This window comes from Pseudoliparis swirei, chromosome 24 (assembly GCF_029220125.1).
Source record: "Pseudoliparis swirei isolate HS2019 ecotype Mariana Trench chromosome 24, NWPU_hadal_v1, whole genome shotgun sequence".
Lineage (NCBI taxonomy): Eukaryota > Metazoa > Chordata > Actinopteri > Perciformes > Liparidae > Pseudoliparis > Pseudoliparis swirei.
Genome location: NC_079411.1, coordinates 998,799 through 1,008,272, shown reverse-complemented (window position 1 = coordinate 1,008,272; position 9,474 = coordinate 998,799). Strand labels below are relative to the sequence as shown.

The 9,474-nt window shown below is 50.7% G+C and overlaps 1 protein-coding gene across 1 annotated transcript in view; it reads left to right on the top strand.

Moving 5' to 3' along the window:
• The window catches only part of cacna1ab (calcium channel, voltage-dependent, P/Q type, alpha 1A subunit, b), a 145,348-nt gene extending 136,173 nt beyond the window's left edge, over positions 1-9,175 (top strand). Inside the window, 6 exon segments of the mRNA XM_056410306.1 lie at positions 1-58; positions 1,469-1,604; positions 2,879-2,986; positions 6,659-6,860; positions 6,999-7,225; positions 8,081-9,175. The exon segment at positions 1-58 is cut by the window's left edge and continues 40 nt beyond it. Of these exon segments, the coding sequence (XP_056266281.1) occupies positions 1-58; positions 1,469-1,604; positions 2,879-2,986; positions 6,659-6,860; positions 6,999-7,225; positions 8,081-8,797 (1,448 nt within the window). The 3' untranslated portion in view covers positions 8,798-9,175.
• Positions 9,176-9,474: the final 299 nt, after the last annotated feature.

Here is a 9,474-nt window from a genome sequence, read left to right as displayed (position 1 = left end):
AGGGGGGGCGGGGCCTCAACGGCCTCCCCAGCACCCAGCCGGACAACATGGACAGCATGTGAGTTGACCGGGGGGATCGTCGATGGCGTGTGTGTGTTTGTGTGTGTGTGTGTGTGTGTGTGTGAGTAACTGAATGACAGGTCCGTAACTTATGTTGAAATTTTTAGCGAGCCAGCCAGGAGCCCAATTTTGATCATGTTAAGTTTATAAGTGAATATTGGTTACCAAGACAGAGTACATTTAGTATATATATATATATATATATTAGGGCTGTCAGCGTTAACGCGTTAATCTATGAGATTAATTTGGCCGCGTTAACGCACTAAAATATTTTAACGCAATTAACGCAACTTTGTTTACTTCCGGTGTTCGTTGAAGTTTTTACACTCAAACCGAGTGTCAAGCCGCGGCAGTACGGTTTAACACTGTTCACGTTTTTAAAACAATTATTTCTCCGCGAAAATAAGGAGCATAAATGAGTTTAAACTCGTGGATGAATCAGTCGGGTTTCCTCCTGCTCCTCCTTCCTCCCGTCTCCCCCTCTGACACACAGAGGAACGGAGGGGCGACGTGTCGGGGGACGCGGCGCGGAAAGAACTCGTCACACGAAACCTTCACCGTGATTGGTCAATCCGTTTGTCTGTCAACATTTTGCGGAAAAAAAAACAATGAACACTCAGTAAATCACAAAGGACCTCCCACCTCACAGGTGAGGCTCATTAGCAGCCTGTCAGTCAGAGAGCAGAGAACACGGCACCAGGACAACTGAGCCTCATTGAATAGAGCTGAGATTGTTCTGGAATGTTTGATGTATAACACGTGGGCATGTGTCATATGCAAACACCTTTAAAAGGTGAATTTACATTTGTTTGTAAAATGTATAAAATGCCCCCAGCCTCCAGAGGGTTAACGTGACATTTGTGAATGTCAGTCAGTTACCAAGGCCACTGGTTCTGCTGTTCAGTGGTAAAGATGACAGGACCAATGGGGTCTCAAATATACTTCTTTTTTTTACTAATCTGATGTTTCACTGAAGAAACAATTTATCATCCACAATATTAAATCCCTCGCTGGCACTTTATAGGTAGGAGCCTCTTTGAAAACACAGCTCTGTGGGAAGTTTGGTCTTTAAAAAGAAGAAAAACAACTTTTAATCGCGATTAATGAATTTCAAAATGTGCGATTAATTTTTTTTTTTATCGATTGACAGCCCCAATATATATATATATATATATATATATATATAAAGCATAACAATGGAGTCTAACCTATAGAAATTGTAGTCATTTTTTGAGGATGTTTTTCCACTCATACTGGATTTACTTATGGTATTTGGAAAAAACTAAATTTAGACTATAAGACTTGTTCTGACTAACTGCATACATATGTGTGTGTGTGTGTGTGTGTGTGTGTGTGTGTGTGTGTGTGTGTGTGTGTGTGTGTGTGTGTGTGTGTGTGCGTGTGCCAGACCTCCTGAGGGTGGCATGACTGAGAGCCAGTCGTGGGTGACGGCCAAAGCTCAGGAAATGTTCCAGAAGACGGGGAACTGGAGCCCCGACAGGCCGTACCCCGACGATCTCCATGACAACCGTCACAACTCGCAGGTACGATGATGATGAGCAGCAACAACAAAAACGCGTCAACGGTTGGCGCCCGAGTTGTTCCTCTCTGCTCGCCTCTAACCACGGCAGCTATGGTCAAGTCTGGTAAGAGAAGCTGGAGGCGGGCGATCAATAACCAATCAGATTTCACGCTTCAGTATTTAAGATGCTGGTGGAGATGTTCCTCGAGGATCCTGCTTTTGTGCATCTTGAGGATTTGTCAAACCTAAATTCAGCTTCCTGTCTATATATATATATATATACATACATATATATATAAATATATATATTTATTTATCTATATATATAAATATTTATTTATTTATTTATTTATATATATACATATTTATATATATGTAATATTTATGTATATATATATAGAGAGAGAGATATTCATTTATTTATATATATATATATATGTATATATATATGTATATATATATATATACATATATACATATATTAGACAGGTAGAGCTCCACCTTAATGGCCTGTTTGAGGCCCTGCTGTCACTGCAGCCTCTAAGACTGACAGTGTCTCCATTGACCTCTCCTCCTCTTCTCTTCTTCCTCTTTCTTCATCTTCCACACCTCCCTTATTCCCTTCCTGTTCTTTTCTCTGAGTCGGTGGATGTGTTACGTCCCTCCTCCCCCTCAGACCCTCATCTCTCTCTCTTCAAGCAACTCACTTTGACTAACACAGACGATGTGGATGTGGAAATATGGATGAAAAAGGCTGACGTTTTTGCAGCTAGCATTGGCTAGCATTGGCTAGCATTAGCTCTCGGATTGAAGTTTCCCCAAAGGAAGCTTCCCCCCGATGGTCTCCATAACTAACTAACTTATGAACTTATGAAGGTAGGTAGCGGCTAATAGCGTTCACTAACCTGGTGAGTTTTGCTAAAGTTAGCTAACGTTGACTAGCCGTGCTCACGCCGTTAGCAAGCTAGCAATGTTAGCTGGCTTTATTGCGTTAACTGAAAACGCAAAATTGTTGTAATAACGCGGGAAGGCGTCACTTCTCCTCCGGGAGAGCATCAGGAGAAGGAGGAGGAGGAGAAGGAGGGGGAGGAGGCGGAGCTTCTCCATCTTATCGATCCCCGCCGCTAAGTGTGTGAAAACGACGGTTCATTCATGCAGATTGCTCCGATAAAGACAAGAGTGTGAGCTGGAATCCCCCAAAAGAGGAACAGAGCTGACCTTAGTCCCGCCCCCACCACCACCACCCCTCCCCCAGCAGGCAGTGGTCACGCCCCCTCCTCTCGTTGTGTTTTACAGACGGTTGAAATGAGGGAGATGGGGCGGGACTCCGACACTGAGCCCTGTCACCCAATGGAAGGGCATGGGCGGACCCTCTCCATGCCCCGCCTCTCGGCAGACAACCAAGTGAGCACCTTCATCCCACCAACACCACCATGACCACCAACACCACCACCACCACCACCATGACCACCACCAACACCAACACCAACAACACCATCAACAACACCAAAACCATGACCAATAACACCATGACCAACACCACCACCATGACCACCACCAACACCAACACCACCACCACCACCAACACCAACAACACCAAAACCATGACCAATAACACCATGACCAACACCACCACCATGACCACCACCAACACCAACACCACCACCATGACCACCACCAACACCACCAACAACACCACCAACAACACCAAAACCATGACCAATAACACCATGACCAACACCACCACCATGACCACCACCAACACCAACACCACCACCACCACCAACACCAACACCACCAACAACACCAAAACCATGACCAATAACACCATGACCAACACCACCACCACCACCACCAACAACAACACCACCACCACCAACACCACCACCAACACCAACAACACCACCACCACCAACACCACCATGACCAACACCACCAACAACACCACCAACACCAACACCACCACCACCAACACCAACACCACCAACAACACCAAAACCATGACCAATAACACCATGACCAACACCACCACCACCACCACCAACAACACCACCACCAACACCAACACCACCATGACCAACAACACCACCATGACCACCAACACCACCACCAACACCACCACCAACACCAACACCACCACCACCACCACCACCAACACCACCACCACCACCAACACCACCACCAACACCACCATGACCAACACCACCACCAACACCACCATGACCACCAACACCACCACCAACAACACCAACACCACCACCAACACCAACATGACCACCACCACCAACACCACCATGACCAACACCACCAACAACACCACCACCATAACCACCACCAACACCACCAACACCACCATGACCACCAACACCACCACCATAACCAACACCAACACCACCATAACCACCACCAACACCACCATGACCAACACCACCAACAACACCAAAACCATGACCAATAACACCATGACCAACACCAACACCACCATCATCCTCCATCACCACATCAGTCTCTTAAGTCTTTCCATCCCAACACATAAATGAAGACGTGTTGAAAAAGACTCATCTGTTGATTTGTTTGGACATTTATTTTCCCAGCTTTCTTTTTTCTCCAGGCGTATACTATATTTATTATAGTATATACTATTTTAAATATAGTTTATATATATACTATATTTAATATAGTATATATATATATATACTATAGTATATATATATATAATAAAGTATATTTAGTTTCTTTATATTTATTCAGAAGATATAAAGTATTTTTTAAATGTTTTAAGCATTTCTCTTTTATGGGAAACAAGGATGCAAAGAAGCAACGAGACGTAGATCCACCTCCACACACACACACACACAGACAGACAGACAGACAGACACACACACACACACACATAGACACACACACAGACACACACACACACACACACACTAACCACACTCCTCCAGCTCTAGATATGTTTATGCACATGCATATCTGGAGCAGGTCCAACCTCATGCTGTCCATCTCATGAAACCCTTGGTGTGTCTGTCCTGTGTGACCTGTGGCCTGTGACCTGTGGCCTGTGACCTGTGACCTGTGGCCAGAGTTCACGTCTCCCTTCAGATATGACTCGTTGTGTCTCGTCTCAAAATGAAGTCACAATATGTCGCCCCCCCCCCCCCCCCCCCCCCCGGGAGCTTTCAGGTCTCAGATTCACAGATTGATAGATGCCCAACTTGTCAATCACACACACACACACACCTGTCCATCCCACCTCACACATCACGTCATGTTGCTCTCACTCTGGTGTGTCGGCTCCTCCGCTCAGTGTATGTGTTAGAGGAGTGTGTAGCAGGTTGTGTGTGTCTGTGTGTGTGTCTGTGTGTGTGTGTGTGTGTGTGTGTGTGTGTGTGTGTGTGTGTGTGTGTGTGTGTGTGTGTGTGTGTGTGCTACACTGCTCTGCTCTACATATCATCTTCTGTGTTTGCCTGCTCTGCAGCGGAGGAGACACAGGCCTCGTGGAAATAACCTCAGTGTATGTACACACTCTCCCTCTCTCTCCTCCTCTCTCTCTCTCTCTCTCTCTCTCTCTCTCTCTCTCTCTCTCTCTCTCTCTCTCCTCCTCCTCTCTCTCCCTCTCTCTCTCCTCCTCTCTCTCTCTCTCTCTCCTCCTCTGTCTCTCTCTCTCCTCTCTCTCTCTCCTCTGTCTCTCCTCTCTCTCTCTTCTCTCTCCTCTCTCTCTCTCTCTCTCTCTTCTCTCTCTCCTCTCTCTGTCTCTCCTCCTCTCTCTCTCTCTCTCTCTCTCTCTCTCTCTCTCTCTCTCTCTCTCTCTCTCTCTCTCTCTCTCTCTCTCTCTCCCTCTCTCTCTCTCTCTCTCTCTCTCTCTCTCTCTCCCCCTCTCTCTCTCTCTCCCTCTCTCTCTCTCTCTCCCTCTTCCTCTGCTTGTGTTGAGGTCGCTCTGCTCTCCATCGTTTGTTTACTGTAACGAGTTAACCCCTTGGAGTTGTTTGCTTGGACACAGCAGCGTGTGTGTGTGTGTGTGCGAGTGTGTGTGTCTGTTGTGTGTGTGTGTGCGAGTGTGTGTGTCTGTTGTGTGTGTGTGTGCGTGTGTGTGTCTGTTGTGCGTTGCGGTCTGTTGCAAGACTGGGTCAACAGTGTATGACCAAAAGCATGGACTGGCCTGATCTGCGACTGTTGGCCTGTATGGGGGGGGGGCATGTCATCGGCCATGCATGACGTCGTTAGTGAAAGACTCTCAGTCTGTAGCGCGGTCATCAGTTGGATGACATAATAATGTCGAAGTTTGTCCTTCATATGTTGAAGCTGCATTCTCTCTCCTGACCACCAGGGGGCGACTCCTCTGGTTGTATAGAAGTCTCTATAAATGACTCTAATTAGCTTTTCATTTATTTTATTTTCCATCTTGTGTTTCCTGTCGGGTTCGTCTGGGTTCCACCAGACTCGATGATTATGGGATGTTTTGCTTCTCCGCTCGGCCGCCGTACGTCGATGATGTCACTCAGTCGGACGCGTTGTGGGAAAGAGAGGAAATAACGACAGAAACCTCCGTGAGGAAGTGAAGTGACGTGAAACACGGCCGCCGTGTGGAGACGTCCGGTCCCTGCATGTGAGGCATGGTTCCGACGGCCCTCCTTCATGCTTGCCCTCTATCTGACCGTGTCTCCCCCCCCATGTTTTGGTGAAGAAGCATGTGACTATATGTGCTTGTCGGAGGCGTGACGGTCAGGGCCCGGAGGTCGTACGGGTATTTGAATGCAACCATGAACTGACATGTGACCTTGAGATGGGTCAAATAGTGCTTCACATCAGACGTGTGCAGAGTCCCAAAACTAAATGTTCTGTTACAAAATCTAAATGCAACCTGTGGAACCTGAATTGTCCCCGTGTGGTCACCCACCGCCACTGCACCGAGAGTTCTGGGACTCGAGTCGGATCCCGTGATGCACATGTTGCATGAGTGTCGAGCAGTCGGAGCGCATTGAGTCTCACTTTCTTTGCTTCTTTTTACCTCCTCGCCTCCTCGTCTCCTCGTCTCCTCGCCTCCTTTCTGCACCGCCCGCCATCCCCCCGCAGACCATCACCGACACCAGTCCCATGCGTCGCTCCACCTCCAGCCTGGTGCACGGGCGCACGGGCCGCGGCGTGCGGCTGGACGACTACTCCCTGGAGAGGGTGGTGTCCGAGGAGGGGCGGCACGGCGGAGGGCGCCGGCACCGGGAGCGCAGTCACCGGGCGTCGCAGCGCTCCCTCACCAGATACACCGACGCCGACACGGGTGAGTCGCTCAGAGCGTCTAGCGGCTCGCCAGCCTCCTCCTCTGGTTCATGTGTTAAAGCTGCATTCTCTCTCCTCTGGTTGTATAGAAGTCTATCTGTGTCCTCGTGTCCGGGTGTAAACTGAGACCTCTCCCCAGGTCTGGGTACAGATCTCAGCACCACGACGCAGTCGGGCGACCTCCCGCCGAAGGACCGCGAGCGGGACCGCGGCCGGACCAAGGACCGCCGGCACCACCACCACCACCACCACCACCACCACGGCTCCGTGGACAAGGAGCGCTACGAGTACCCCCACAGGCCTCCCCAGGACCGCCACTGGTCCCGCTCCCCCAGCGAGGGCCCCGACGGACGGGGACACCGACAGGTGGGCTCCAGAGACACTGAGGGGGCGGGGCCAGGGCCCTCGGCGTGGGGCCTCATGTCCAGTGGTGGTAGATAGTCACTCTTTCCTGGTGGAGGGATCCTAAACCTCTCCCACCACCAAGGCTGACCCCTACTTGTGGAAATCAATCTCTCTTTTTGCTGTTATGCTTTTTTCTTTATTTCTGTTTCTCTCTCTCGTTTCCCTTCAATGTGACATGTGGCTTCTTGGTATCAATCTGTTGCCTCATCACTGTTTTTGGATGATTTTCAATGGTGCTTATCTCTATATCTATCTCTATATCTATATCTATCTCTATATCTCTCTCTATATCTATCTATCTCTATATCTCTATATCTATCTATCTCTATATCTATCTCTATATCTCTATATCTATCTATATCTATATATATCTCTATATCTATCTCTATATCTATATCTATCTATCTCTATATCTCTATATCTATCTCTATATCTATCTATCTCTATATCTCTATATCTATCTATCTATATATCTCTATATCTATCTCTATATCTCTATATCTATCTATCTCTATGTCTCTATATCTATCTCTATATCTCTATATCTATCTCTATGTCTCTATATCTATCTCTATATCTATCTCTATATCTATTTATCTACCCATTTACCTACCTACCTATCTTTCTATCTATCCATCGATCTACCTACCTTTCTATCTATCTATCTACCTTTCTACCTTTCTACCTACCTCTCTCTCTCTCTCTTTCTCTCCGCTCTGCTTTATTCTGGTCTCGGTGTTGTTGTTGTTGTTATTGTTGTTGCTGTTGTTGTTGTTGTGGTGCGTTTTGATTTTCCTTGTTTACATTTTGCTGTAGGGCAGTAGTTCGGTGAGCGGCAGCCCGGTCCCCTCCACCTCGGGGACCAGCACCCCGCGGAGAGGCCGCCGCCAGCTGCCCCAGACCCCCGCCGTGCCCCGCCCCCACGTCACCTACTCCCCCGCCGTCCGCAAGCCCGGCTACGGCCCCCCGGGGCCCGGCCGGCTGCGCTCGCCCTCCCCCCGCCACTTCTCCCCGCCGGACCACGAGCGGGGCTACCACCAGCGGCCCCCGTCGCGCCAGGCCTCCCCCCACCCCGGGGGCCCCTCGTCCCGGCACGGCTCGCCGCGCTCCCCCCGGCTCCAGTCCCCGCACTCGCCCCTCCACGGCTCCCCCAGGTCCCCCCACCGGGGCCGCTGGAGCGGGCCCCCGCCCGGGGACAGCCTGGAGGGGGACGGGCCCTTCTACGAGCGCGACTACGAGTACGAGCGGCACCACGAGCCCCCCGCCTACGAGCAGAGCCTCTCCCACGGCAACGCGCACCCGCACGGGGGGGCCCCCCACCCGCGCTCCCCCAGGACTGCCCGCCAGGGGCCCCCTCAGCCCCCTCACCCGCATCCGCGCAGGGTGCCCAACGGCTACCGCTCGTCCTCCCCTTCCCCGAATCGACGGGGGCCGCCCGGAGCGCCCCCGCACCACCGGCCCCCCCACGGCCGAGGGCCCCGCAAGGGCCTGCACGAACCTTTCAGCGAGACGGACGAGGACGACTGGTGCTAGCAACCGCGGGGAGCGAGGGCGAGGCGGAGAGGAGGAGGACGGCCGCCGCCTTTGGATACGGAGACTTTTAATAAAGCAGAGGGCGTGAGACGGGCCCCCACCCCTCGGGGGGGGGGGGGGCTGCCATGAGCGTTCTACAGATTTGGCGTCAGACTGAAATCAGTGGCGGAGCAGCATGTCGATTACAAATGAGAAGAAAAAAAAGAGACGATGGCGAGGGCCCCCCGGGGCGCAGGTCACCTCTCTCAGAACTACACTTCCCAGAATCCTTTGCCTGACCGGCAAGGCCAGGCTACAGCAGGAAGTGAGAGGTGTGGGGACGCGTTTTTAAAAAAAGAAGAAAAAAAAACCAAAGGGAGGGAATGAGGGAGGAGCATGTGAAACGGCCTCGGGGAGGGGGAGGAGCATGTGAAACGGCCTCGGGGAGGGGGAGGAGCATGTGAAACGGCCCCGGGGAGGGGGAGGAGCTCTTCTCCCAGTCTGCCGCGCGATTGGTTGGTTTCGGCGGACAGAGGTGCCGACGCCCCCTCGGCGGGTCGGCACCCCCCCGCCCCTCACACGCCACGCTCTGCCTCCAGGAACATCACACGTGAACAATGAAGAACAAAACGACGGGAGAAAAAGGGAGAACAACCACTTTATCTTTAACCTTTATTTCCTTCCCGAGGGACAGAACC